A 14,171-nucleotide genomic window follows, 5' to 3' on the forward strand; every position below is an offset into this window, starting at 1 on the left:
AGTCATTCATTGTTCCTGATGAAGCTATGAAACTGGTTTTCCCCCACAAAAATATAAAGCACTGAAAATTTTACACCCCACATGACTGGCTGTTGAGAGTGCCACAAGGAAAAGTTGTGAAAGCCAGAAGGAGAAAATAGCTTATTATAGCTTTTGCCAAATTACCCTCTTCTTTCTGGAAGAACAGAAAGCACCACATCCTGAATCTGCTAGTGAGAGCCAGAGAGCTATCCTGAATGGGACAGGGCATCTTAGGATTTTGTAAACTGAGCCTAGAAAAGAGGAGAAAGTTCATTGCAAGATATTTCTCTTCCCACCCCAATGCAATTATCATCTGGTCAATACAGTGAACAGTATCCAGCTTCCCCACTGCATTAATTCAGTTGCTGACAAGAATGAAGAATAAAGGCAAGTTTGTAAAACCAAAGCACCTGTTTCACTCCCCCCTAGTTACACACAATACTAAGAATGTAAAGAGATTTCTGCTCTAAACTTCCTCCTCCAAACTTGTCAGTATAAAAGGATCATAGCAATTTCCCATTTGAGAGGTGGATGTCATGGATGGAACCACACATTGCCTTAGCCAGGCTCCAGTTGGACATGTATGAAGCAATGCCCATTTTCCTGCTTCCTTAACTTGCTTTCTGGAAAGCATCTCAGACATTTGTTTTTGTTTCCGACAATTTCTTTTCTTCATTCATCCATAGCAACTGTTCTCTCTTTTAATTCACACTCATACAGAAAGACTTCTGAAGACAAATTCACACGATTTATTTTCCCCACTGTAACCATGTATATGGTGTACCTGTCAAAGTCTCAAGGAATTCCCATAATCACAGCTGCAATTTGAGATGCACTGAGACACACAGTGAGACTGTACAACATGTAGTACTTCCCAGATGTTTTGGTTGATTGAACTGATGTATTTGTAGTTTTGAAGGATCATTTCATGCAAGATGTCTGCCATATACAGGCAGCTTCAAATTTCATCAGTATGGCAGCTGTTGTATGTGGTGAGTTCTATACAGTGGTTGCTGTGTGATTTCCTCAAAGCCACCTGCTTACTTGAGGACTAATAATAATAATAATAATTTATTATTTATACCCCACCCATCTGGCTGGGTTTCCCCAGCCACTCTGGGCGGCTTCCAACAAAACACTAAAATACAATAATACATTTGTACTGAAATGGTGCATACCAGTGATGGGGTAAGAAGTAGGTTGGCTGGGGCTGCTGGGAGTTGTAGTCCAAATCATCTGGAGGGCACCAGATTGGGGAAGACTGTGATACACTATGAGAACACTAGACAATGGCTGACACAAAACAAGCAGCCAGACAAATATCACAAAGGAGTGTGTTTGCCAACTTAAATGATAGTACTAATGCATAAAAACTAACACATAAAGAAACTGTGAAAATTTCAGCACAGGTTCTACATGGAGAAGAACATATTTTAAATTCTCTACCTGAAGTACACAGGAAAAGCTGCAAGAGGTTCAGAACCACAAAGCTTTCAAGTTCTAGATCTCACTGGGGTATTAAGAACATCCTATGCACCAAACAGATCATATTCACCAGCATTTTTCTGAATGTTGGCAGTATAACCTATCATCTAAGATATATGTCATTTACCTTACTACCTAGACAATTAATGAGGTGAATGAATATTTGCTAAAACACCAACATGATATAGGCTCAATGTTGCTGCTGTTCTTTCCAGTTTTACATGTGTGTGACAATACTTTCAAGCAAACCATATATTTATTTGTTTTTGAATAATCAGAATATTGAAGGGCACCACCAAGAAAAATGCTGTATAATTCCCCAAATATAAAGTTATCTTAAAGAGCATCTACTTCTGAAACATGGAAAAGGAGAAAATATCCCAGGTGCTGATCACCCAGGCTTTTAAGCATTTTATGTTGTCTCTAAATATTAAAATATTAGTATTCGTCAATGTTTTCACTAGCCATAGTTTTATATAAAACAGTGTGAAACTGATGTTAAAAGCAAATTTTATACTGTATATAGGGCTAGCTACAACTAACAGATACTCTAGTTGGTCCAGTTTATATATTAGATGGGGATCTGTCCCATCATACTTGCCTATGACACACAGACCTCTTATTTTTAGTAACACTTGTACTTTCATAGGTGTTTGGCCTTATGTACATATACAGAATGCTTATATTTTAGTCCACAATTATCAATGCAACATAACCTTGCAAGAAAGATAGACCACCGAGGCTATAATATCAGAGTCCTTTCTCCAAGAATAAAGCTCATTATGGAGATAGCCAGCTAACAGCATGACAGGCAGAAAATAAAAGGCCTCCCCATTAGTGTATCAATACTTAGTTTATATCATCTAATTAAGTGTCATTATTGTCCATCATGAGGAGTCCAGTGTTTAGGTCTATCTGGTGAGCTCAGACTCCTGGACACAAGAACACTCTGATGGTTAATGGAGACAAGATACTGGGCTTAAAAATGTATTTTTTAATAGCTTATGATACTGTGCTGTATCTGTTCAGTTCCATTACACGTATGCACACTTTAACCTTCAAGACTTAAATGTGACTGTTAGTAAGGGGCGTTTGGGACAACTGTTGTTTGAATATTTTTTTAATGTCTTGATTTTGAAGCTTTTTGAACGTTCTGTAGACTTATATTTAGGTTGACTTTTTTGGTTTTCCTTTTGTACTTTAATCAGGGTACAGCGTGTGATTTTAAAAGAGAGTTTAAAATCCAGTAACTAAGGAGGATTTAAATAAAAAAAATTGTCCAGTAGCACCTTAGAGACCAACCAAGTTTGTTCTGGATATAAGCTTCTGTGTGCATGCACACTTCTTCAGGAGGATTTGTTGTTGTTTTTAAAATGAATTCTTCACAAAATCTCTATTGGAAAAAGAAATACAACCAGAAATGGCTGCCAAAATGATCAATGCTCACTTAGCAAAAAAATCACTATCAGGAAAGGTCCTCTGAATACATCTGTTTTTCCAATTATGATCTCATAAGCACCTCTCCCTGAATTTGGGAAACTTGAAATGGACAGTAACTGGGTTTCCTGAAAACACATTGGTGATTTCAGTCCAGATGCTTTTCATTCAAAGCTGTACTATATATTTCTGTTCTGCCCTGCACATTTTCCTGTACAATTTTAACTAAACACACACAATGGGAATAGACAGATGTTAGAATCTCCTGCACATATTACACCTACTCCTCAGCCTCTAATTTATATAGCCAAACAACCCCAGCAACGGAAAGTTTTCCAAAGCACTGGACTTTTAAAAAAATCATTAACTTAACTTAAATGGTTCCCCCCCCTTTCAACAAAAGAACATTTTACTCTTCCTCCACTCCTCCTTAATTTAAACCAACATGTTTCCAATGAATTTAATTAAAATATGGATTCTTAATCATTTCCAACTCAGATGCTGTGACTATTCTTTATGAAAAGTCAATTCTGAGTCTACTAGGATAGTAATTCAAGTATAAAAAGCATCTAACACAGACTAGGCCTAGATTTAGATTCAAATTTACTTCAATGTGGGATAGCACAGCTCATTTTTCATTACTAGGCATAATAGCCTGCTAAGGAACTGGGTGGCTGAGTCAGTTATATGTCGTTTAGGAGGTAGATGTGGCATTACTTACTCCATGGAAGAAAGAGTTGAGGAAAGAGGACTGATCATTTGGCTTACTGCTACAGAAAGGAGGGATAGGACAATTGGTGGCAAAGTGAGATCTTTCTGGTTAGCAATACTGACCTTATTTCGCTTTACTACTACTACTATTCCGATAGCAATGCTAGGTGACCACAATTACTGCAAATATTTGTATTTGTAAATTTCCCATTATCTTGCTGAACATAAACTCAGTACAATGCAAAGCACCATCAGTAAATCATGTAAGGTCCAGAGCTGGAGCAGCACACTGCTATTCTGAATCTCCCAAAGCCTAGCTTTTAGTCCACTCCTTTACAGTACAAGACGTATAAAGCCAATCATTTCCAACCTGATACAAATAAGTAGGTTCCAATTGTTTGTCAAACAAGTACAAATTTAGTGAAGACTGGATACAATAATTCTCCAAAGGTTTGGGATATTTGGTTCAGAGCTCATGCCTGATTTAGATATGCAAGAATCCTGATACTATGCAAGTATTCTTCATAATCAACACATATGCAGCATTTCTGGAAGCTGTATGTCATATATAATTACCAATAATAATATTCATCCTGAGCAGAAGTGGCAATCACCTGTTAACATTAAATACTTTATACAATAAAACAAACATATACAAACCAACATGATAGTATTTTCTTTTCAATTCCTCTTTTACAGAAAGAATCTTGTTAAGTACCACACCTGTGAACTCAAAATATCACATCAAACAATACATTTCTGGAAGTGTCCAACCACTGTTTCCTTTATTTAGAAAAGCAACAACGTCATTCGAATTGACTTCAAACTGCTCTACATGTATGTCTTTGGTACCTGTAGTGTTAGTTTCTCTAACAAGGCTGAATTCCAAACCAGACTTTTCCAACACTCTAATGATACAGAAGAATTCACCATGCCTTTGCCACTGTTAACAACCTTGCAGACATTAGTTTCTTTCTTAAGTTCTTAAAATAAGTTTTCATTGTTCCCATCAAAACCAAAACAGGGCCAGTTTTGGATCATTACATGTTGGCTGAAAAGTTTTTTTGTTGACAGTTCATCAACAGCCAACTAAAAGAAAGAAAGAAAGAAACCCACTACATCACATTTCCAAGTCATTCAGACAATGACCTGAAAGTAACACAATCATAACAATTCTTCTAATTACATCTGATGAGCTTCCCAATTCATCCTCAAATCTATCATCTTCTCACAGAGATGCTATATCAGCTAAAAGACAGGAGCTCTATTGATAATAATGAGCAGTACTAGAGAAATCTGGCTTGCCTTCCTAAATTCCATCCCAAGTCCACAGCTGAAGCAGAATCACAGATCAGTATGTGAACAGCTTCATGAAAATACAGTAAGTTTCTTAAAGCAATTACATAAGAAATGTGCACTTAAGCTGGCAGTCCGAAAGGAAATTACACCACGGGAGTAACAAATAAAACAATCCGAAACAAATAAAAATAATGGCACCCTCATGTCTATTGTTCTTCAAGGCAAAATATATCTGCCAGTGGCTAAACAACAGAGCACTTCCACAAGTGAGCAGATGTGTATCAATCAATCAATCAATCAATCAATCAATCAATCACTAACCTTCTAAACTAGGTGCTATTGAAACTGACAATTACTGTTTTGCACTCATGCTTTGGGGCCATTATTATAAATCTTCTAAACTGTATCTTCTAAACAATACATTGAGCACAAAATTATTTGGGCACATTTCCAGTTTGCAAAAGCATATGCCTGTTTTCTGTTATTTTTTTAGAATATAAATATGAAAAAATGGCATCCAATGAAGTGCTGAGCATATACACCCTATCAAGCGTCCCTAATTATGGAATACTAACTCCTCCAAGATCTCTCCCCTGCACTGATTAGTTAGGTCAGCCAGGCCACCACATTTGGCCAACAAAATATTTTTGACTAAGCCACATTCACCAGCAAAATAGGGCATGCAAGGGAAAGAGGGAAAATGCAATGCAGCTGTGCAAAGAGCTGGATCAGCTCCACCACTGCTCTTATACCTTATATTTGACTGAAAAATGGTAGGCCAACAACAATACCTGCAAAAAACTATGAGCCAAAGGGAAAGAGAAGAGGAAAACTGTCTCCCATAGGAGTATACAGAGAACCACTACCACTTCTTCCAGCTATTGTTGAGCAGGACACAGCTGAGAGAAAAGAGGAACGCTGATTCCAACTAAGTTAAAATCAATTTGGACATGTTTGCATGAAAGCCAAACCATGACTTTGTGCAAATGCACAAATATGTTGGCTGCCAGGAAGATCACAGTTGCTCTGCTCCTCTTTTAGCAAGCTCATTCATACTATCCCAGTAAGCTTACTATGATGTGAGGACAGGGCCTTTGTCTTCGCTCCCAGTTACACCTGGTCTGCAGCATATCAAGGAGATCAGTGTCACAGCAAACTGTACCACAGACTGCAAGCATTTGTCTTCCTCCATTCCCACCTGCACTAGTCCCAGAATAATAATACTCTGAGCGAGTAACTGCTGGGAGAAACAAGGAGTGGCTGGAAGGCCTGCCTGCTAGCCACAGATGCTGCTGCAGCTAAAGACAGCCAAAGAGGTATTGTAGCACCCTGCTTGTGGTTAACGCTTAGCTGGAATGAAATATTCAACGCAGCAATAGAGAAATTAAAATAATTATTTATTTGTCAGACAAATAAATGAGAGGCACAGTGGTATATGGTTACCAAGCTCTGGCCTGGCCTCCTGCCATTATGGCCAGCACTTATATTCCCTTAATCCAGCCCCCTTTGCTCCTCCTGTGGCTGCCTCTGTCCAATCAGCCTGGTTGAATTTCCTATTGGCTGATTGCTATAACCAATCCTAAAAGATACACCCATATCCTCCTGTCCTTATATGGAACACAAAGAGCTATATATTGTTACATCTATAAATGACAAATAAGTAGTAATATATCTTACATGTGTCTCAACAAGGAATCTTAATTACCAGCTCACCTCTTGCCCTCCTTGCCCTATTGCCTTCTAAAACAAATGGTTAATCTTAAATTTTTATTTTAAACATATGTCAAGGATCTTGAGTTTCACATCAACATTGAAAGATCTCCTTCATTTGAAGGTTTCTAAACAAATGCCTGACAGCTATATATCAGGACTGCTTGGATGGCGTCTTCCTGTCTGGCAGGGGGGCTAGGCTGGTGGCTGACTTAATTTCAGGATAAATACAACTCTTACAACTATATGAAATAAGAATCTAGCATTTCTTAAATCCTTTGCATAATTACATTTAAGCAAATATATTTAATACATAACATAGGTAGCCTTTTAAAAGGAATAAGGCCTTTGTAAAGTAAAAAAGGAACTTAGTAGGAAACAGCTTCAAAAAGAAGCCTCTTCAGTAACTCAGTAAAAAACAGCTTTCAAAAGAAGCCTCTTCAGTTTACACACACCCCTTCAGCCAGCTGCTTTTCCCAACATTTATTGCCCTCTAACTCTCTCAGTTTAAGAAAGAAACAGCTTTAAAAAGACTTCCCAAAAATGCTCTCCCAAAAATGCTCTCTTTCTGCCAGCTAGATGCTTCTCCATTTGGTCTTGGCCTTTTAACCTTAGAAAGAAGATCTGGCTCATTTTACTGGGAGGCACATTGGTATTATTTTACTATTTACTCATTCCTAATTATGTTTATCTCTGCCTTTTTTATCTTCTGTAACATGTAGGGTCAGTGTCCTCACTCTCAGTCTGTAATTCCAGCTTTTACGACTTTGAGAATTGTTTTCTGCTATAAATCAAGGGGCCCCTTTGTCTAGGAGGAAAACATTGCCAAGGTTCTCTAAGCAGCTGTCTTCTGCCTGGCATGAAACTTTTGAAAATCTTTAAGCTCTCTCTTTAATATACAAGCCCTGATCAAACATTAATAAAATGCAGGCTTATGCCTGATGCCTCAGTATGGCCTGGGCCTGGACAACTAGCTTCAAGAAATGAAATTAGGAGCAAGAAGGACTTGGCTTGTTTCTCCATTCATCCGACCCCATCAAACTGGACAGCCACTTAGCTAGGCATTTAATAGTAGTCACCACTGTAATGTAGCACTTACTGAGATGTTTCTTCATTTATTGGATGGAGGATTTCCATCCAAACACCAATCAGTCTCCTCTGCATTTGTAGGTCAAAGTACACACTACACAATATCACACATAAATATTTAGTACAGGTAAACTGTGATCTAATCGTTTTACAATCAGTTTTGAATATGGAATGAAACTTTCCCTTCAGAATAATCAATTTAAGAGCTAGTCTTTTCTTCCTCTCTTCAAGGGCACACTTGTGCTTCCACACAAGTGCTATGCACCGATTTCTCTGAAGTAGTATAAATTCCTAATTAGCAAAAGTTAGGCAGACACATCTCCCCCCCCCCCCCATAAAATGAGAAACCTAAAGCATTTTAAATGGGCCTTGAAACTGCTTTATAATATAGCTGCATCTGTATTCATGCAAATTATAGCAATTTCAGTTCATCTTTCTATATACTACTACAAGTTACTTACGGTAGGAACACTTTATATTTTTAATTTAACTGGCCTCTTTTAGGTCAGACATAAATAATAGATGTACTAATTTCACACATTCTGGTTTTTATATAGACAATGGAAACCATGACACAATGCTGCAATAGATACCAGCAAATGAATGATTATTCAGTAAACTCTTATTTTGATGGAAGATTTACTTAGCGACCATTGGCTTCCACTGAAGAGTAGGAGCATTTTCCCTCATAAACCAGATCATCTCTGTGCCTAATCCTGCAACAAAGTTGTAATTTGCAATTGCAGTAAAACCTGTGTTGCGTAGTACAATACTGTATTACAGCCAGCTGTCAAGGAAAAGCCCTTCAGAGAATCACCTAGGAAAAGAGAAAATGTCTTGTCCACATGCTGAAGAGACAAAGACTTGTCCAATTCTTGGATAAAGGAAAACATAATAGAATGCTTTTTTCTGATTAAGGTAGATGAAGTAGATGTAATTAACAGAATAATCATTCTGCCTTATGCTTCCCAAAGCACTAAACAGTGTTTTGCCATATATTTTAGCTCTGCTTATTGTGCAATCCTATATATGTCTACTCAGACATTCTAGAACAGATCTAATTTATATCAGTACTGGACATAAGAATTCTCAAAGAATGTAAGAAAAGCCCTGCTGGATTAAGTCAAAGGCCCATCTAGTCTAGCATCCTTTCTTACAGTGGCTAGTTAGAGATGTAGGGGAAGTCCACAAGCAAGACCTGAGTACAAAGGTGCTCTCCCCAGTTGTGATACTCAGCAACTGGTATTCAAAGGCATTTTGCCTCCAACAGTGGACGTAGAACACAGCAAAAAATAAACTGATGTATCTACATAGCTATTCAAATGCCATACATTCTGGGATGATGTGCCACCAACATGGGAATGAGGCTTTCAGTTGAAGCTTCTGAGTTTCCTTGACAGGCAGCCCCATATACAGTACAGGGTTATGTTAGCAACAGCAGCTCCTCCCACCTTTTAACCTTTTACCAACCAGTCTTCTCCCTCCATAGCTCAGGTGTTCCTTGGGTGTTTTGTGGATTTCTTGTGCTTATTTATTTAAGAACTTTGTCCCTTACAAGTTGTTATACTAATAGCATTTCCGCAGCCAGCCAGCAAGAGAGAGGAGAGAAAAACAGAGGAACTTTAAGAAGGCGAGCAGCAACTTTTTTTAAAAAGTGAGCACCCTGCGTGTCAAAGAGAACTGAAGAAATGATAAATACAATTTCAAAACATTATTGATGGCAGCATAACTTATATAAAAATCATTGGAGGCAGTGGGAAATGACTGGAAATAGCGGGGAATGGTATGTACTGAATTCTTAAATAGACAGCTGTATGCCTGGCAAGTTTGTTTACTGTTGTGGGTGTTTTGTGGGTGTTGTATGTATGGCAAGTGCATGTGTGGCAAGTGTCATTTAAAAATATAACAACAAAAGACAAGAAAATAAATAATAAAATAGTAGATGTGGATTGAAGTGATATTTATTTACATGTTAGACCACTTAATAGGATTAGATGGATTTTTTTTGCCATTTTCAGTTTTGCAGGTTACATACCACTTGACTCACTAGTGCTGAATGGCAATACCTTCAACTACAGCATATTTTAGTCTATTTTTGGACCATCAGCTTTGAAAGCCTCAGCATCTCCTGGAGGAAATTGATGTTTGAAGATTAAACCCATATTACTTGTTTATAGAAATGTTGTAAAATTGATGTTCAGGATCGTGGAGACAAATGAAGGGAGTTAGATGTTTTCCAATCGACAGAAAGTTGCTATAGCATCAATATGCAGTATTTGTTTAGATTTAAAATTGAGATTGATTCAATGAAAAAAGGAAGTCTGGAGTATATGGAACTCCACAGCACCTTTATAAGGAAGGGGTTGATTAGTCCAGAAAGATGTTGGCAACATAACGCTGAAAACCCTCTTTGAGGCATACAATGTGGGCATGTCCTGTGGTCTTTTCTTTTTTTATCAGAAATTACTACTCATATCAACTTTGTTTTGGAAAAAAACATTGATATTTGTGAGTGTTCACTAACTTGCCTTTAGAGGATGTGGAGGTAGTTACCAGAGAGAGGGTTTTTTATGTGGTGATAGTGATATTTATTCTACTGATAAATTTGGCTATAGTCCTGTAACTGTTTTATTGGTTTTTGTCTGCTGTTTTTAATGTTTTGAACATGGTTTACTATACTTGTGGTGTTGAATTTTCTTTCTCTAAACTACCTTGGGGATTATTTTAGAGGAAAGGCAGGATATAGGCTTCCCAAATAAACGAGTGTTGTACATTCTAACATCTTTCCTAGTGGGGCAATAGAGCTTCCAGGGTGCTCAAGGGCTGAGGTTCAGCCTATGCACTAATGTAGATCGTAATGCACAAAGGAACAAAGATATTATGTTAACACATGACTGGCCCTTGCAAACTAGTTTTATTAACTTAATAGCAGCTGCAGGAATCCCCAATCCTATTCTGGACCAAAGGGGGTTCTAACCATTTGTCCTCAACACAGTCCTGATCTGGATTGCACACACACACAGCCCAGAGACTGCCAATGTTCTAGGAGAAAATAACAACTGCAACTCTCCCCCACTCAATCCAGATTGGAACAGTGGTGGGGACAAATGGTTGAAGTTCCCTCATGTTTCAGCCCCAGCCAGGATCACCACACATCTTATTTGTTTAGTAAAGATAAAAATTGTGTGATAATGCTGTCTCGATCCTAAGAGAAACAGTGTGTTGCAGTGGCTTAAGTGCAGGATCTGGGAGACCTGGGTTCAAATCCCCAATGGGTGACAGTCACTATATTTCAGTCTAACTGACCTCACAGGGTTGTTGCAAGAAAAAATACTGAGGGGGAGAAATCCATGTACTCTCCCAGGATCTCCTTGGAAGAAAGGTGGGATAAACAAGACTAAATAGTAAGATAGGAATTGGATAGAAAGTTGGTAGCTGAAAGTCTGTGTCACGGCAGACTCTTGGCAAATATTTAGCAAAAGCTGTTTGAAAGGCAGCACAGTACTAATAAATCAACGTTCTTTGCACCTTTTTGAAGAAAAACCTACCACAGCTCTCTTCCAAAGTTTCAGATCAGGAATACCTGAACTAACAACCCTAGATCAATACAGATCTAGGCAGAACCAGAAAAAAAGAAGTTATCATACCATTATAAGCATTTATCAACAGTTCGTTTATAGCCTATTCATTGCTTAAGAACGTAATCATCCAATCAGTTTTATTTGGCTTACACGCTTAAAGGGGTGCCAGCTCTTACATGTGACAAAGGCTCTGTTGTCCCAGTCTCAAGGATCCGGCGCTCATCTACAGCTGGATGAACTGAAGTTCAGTGTGAAATTAGCCTTATTCTGTTAAGGCAGCCCCTTAGCAAAGCAGCAACCTTACTGAATCATATGAAATAAGAATTCATTCTATGGATGATTTCAGCTCCAGCTGACTTCACTGAAGCAACCCACACTGACCTAGAAATGGACAGGAGAACTTCCAACCAATACTTATGCCCGTATCTGGCACAGTTCCATCCCCTTTGGAACTCAGAACTAGTTAATGCATGGTGGCTTTCTCCTGCATGGAGTAACTAACAATGTAAACCATCACTGATAAGACTTATCAGAAAAACCTTATTTGTGACAAATATATACATTGTGTAAATAATATTTGCATTATATTCTTGATTCATGTTCTTGCAGCAAAACTTAAGCTCTACCACATACATAACAGTGGTTCTGTTTCATTGCCACACTTCTTAGTTCTGTATGGAAATTATCATGTATGAAGCATCTATCAGTAACACCAGCTATGTACACTTAGCACTTAACTCTGGCTCCAGTGCACTGCCACTACAGGCGTTTGAAGCCGTGTCCACATGACATCAGCCACAATCCATATGTAGTTTCTTGAGAAACACTGCTATTTGATGCATTTCCCCTCAAATCAGCTTTCATCTGATTTGAAAATGTAATCCACAATCATTTCACAATTAAGCTGAAGTATGTACATTTACATGCACAGATGACAGCTCCATGAGCAGAAGCTCAGGGTGAGTGGGTTGTAGGCTTGAGGAAAACAAACAAGTAATGTGCATTGGGTGAAGACATCCTCTGGTGTGCACAGCAACTTGGCAAATGTGACTTAAAACACAGCAGGGAGGATGGGGACTACAACCTTGCTGCATTTTAAGCCACTAATGTGTACATAGCCTTAGATGAGTAGGTATCACTCACCAGACACCTGTATTCTAGCCAAGGCTACAAACAAAACACGAGCTCAAGAAACATACTGACCAAAATCAGAAAAACACACCCCTGATTTCAGGACCAACTTTTGTTGGTGTCAGCTCAGAGAAGATTTCCTGAAATATAACTGGGATGGGGTTAGAAGGCAGGACACTTATTTTTAGTAGTTCTCAGGTATTTTTCCTGTTTTGCAGTAAGTCAGACCAACTATAAATAAAGGCTATTTATAAATGACTTGGAAATTCTTGGATCCCAAAAGAATGATTAAAGGTAAAAGGACCCCTGACCATTAGGTCCAGTTGTTGCTGACTCTGAGGTTGCGGCACTCATCTCGCTTTATTGGCCGAGGGAGCCGGCGTACAACTTCCGGGTCATGTGGCCAGCATGACTAAGCCGCTTCTGGCGAACCAGAGCAGTGCACGGAAACGCCGTTTACCTTCCTGCCGGAACGGTACCTATTTATCTACTTACACTTTGACATGCTTTCAAACTGCTAGGTTGGCAGGAGCAGGGACCGAGCAACAGGAGCTCACCCTGTTGCCGGGATTCGAACCGCTGACCTTCTGATGGGCAAGTCCTAGGCTCTGTGGTTTAACCCACAGTGCCACCTGTGTCCCTAAAAAAAGAATGCTTAGGCCACTTTTAAAACCTAAAAGGTTGCATGTAACCTCTAACAAAAGAGCTCTTACTTCTATGATGCAATATTTAAGGTGTTCCTGTTTTATTCAGCTGCTCCTTATAAGGTCAAACTTTTGAAAGTCAAGCCATTTAAATTAAGTTCCAAGTTCATCCTTTTTATGAAGAAAATGGGGAGGACTGACTTTAAAGTAACCAATCCTGGCATAAGTTGACTACATTCTCTCCCGATTGGCTTACTTGACCATTCTTGGAACATAGGGCATAGAGCTTTTAAGTTAATAACTTTAAAAATGCTGACACTTGGCTTGTGCAGTACAGGCTGATGGCAAAGAAAAGCTGTCTCTCCCTTTTTCTCTTGAAAAGAAACAGAAAAAAGTTGTAGAGCCTCCTCTTGGTTAACCACGACCTCTGTGAGCAATAAAGAAGATTCAGCATATATACAGAGCAGAATGAGCAACTGATTCATTCACAGGGATGGTGAATAATAATTAGAATGTGGTCACGTGACCTCTACAATTAAGATCCAGGCGCCACTAAGAGTATGTAGGGTTGTTTCATACATCCCTAAATCCTGATATCTTACCAGAATTACTCCTAGCTGCAAGGGCTTATCGGGAACGTCAGGAAACACAAGGCAGCAGTGTTGAAAAGATGCCTCATCCACACATTATTTAGTTGTTAAGTTTATTTTTCAGGAGGAAGGGGGGGCGCTAGGGGCCTCTCTCTCTTAGTAACCGTCTTAACAGCCATCATCAACTTCGGAACAGGCCGTAAAAATGTACGGCCAAGTAGGATTCGTGCCGTTTTGTTTTAACTTCTGTTGAATTTTAACCGCTTCGCAGCTTGACGAGGGCGAGATGTTCGAAAGATGCTTCGGACGTTTCTCAAGAGGGCAGATCACGCACAAGCCCAGAAGTAAGTAGTTTTGTCTCGTGTCAGTCCAGCTGCCGAAGGCTGCGATTCGGGGGCGCTTTACTCTCGAGTAAACAGGCACTACAAAGAGCCGTCGACACGAACACACACATTACACACCCCTCCAGATCA

At 38.9% G+C, this 14,171-nt stretch overlaps 1 protein-coding gene across 3 annotated transcripts in view; it reads right to left on the minus strand.

The window, feature by feature from the left end:
- The window catches only part of DPYSL3 (dihydropyrimidinase like 3), a 53,291-nt gene that overhangs the window by 38,460 nt on the left and 660 nt on the right, over positions 1–14,171 (minus strand). The window contains exon 1 of one of the 3 annotated variants that reach the window (XM_081185320.1): positions 13,636–13,704. The exons of the other annotated variants lie outside the window; for them this stretch is intronic. Within the exon in view, the coding sequence (XP_081041446.1) occupies positions 13,636–13,689 (54 nt within the window). The 5' untranslated portion in view covers positions 13,690–13,704. Of the gene's footprint in view, positions 1–13,635; positions 13,705–14,171 lie in introns of those variants that run through there. 3 annotated transcript variants of the gene reach the window in all.

This window comes from Podarcis bocagei, assembly GCF_964188305.1.
Source record: "Podarcis bocagei genome assembly, chromosome: 2".
Lineage (NCBI taxonomy): Eukaryota > Metazoa > Chordata > Lepidosauria > Squamata > Lacertidae > Podarcis > Podarcis bocagei.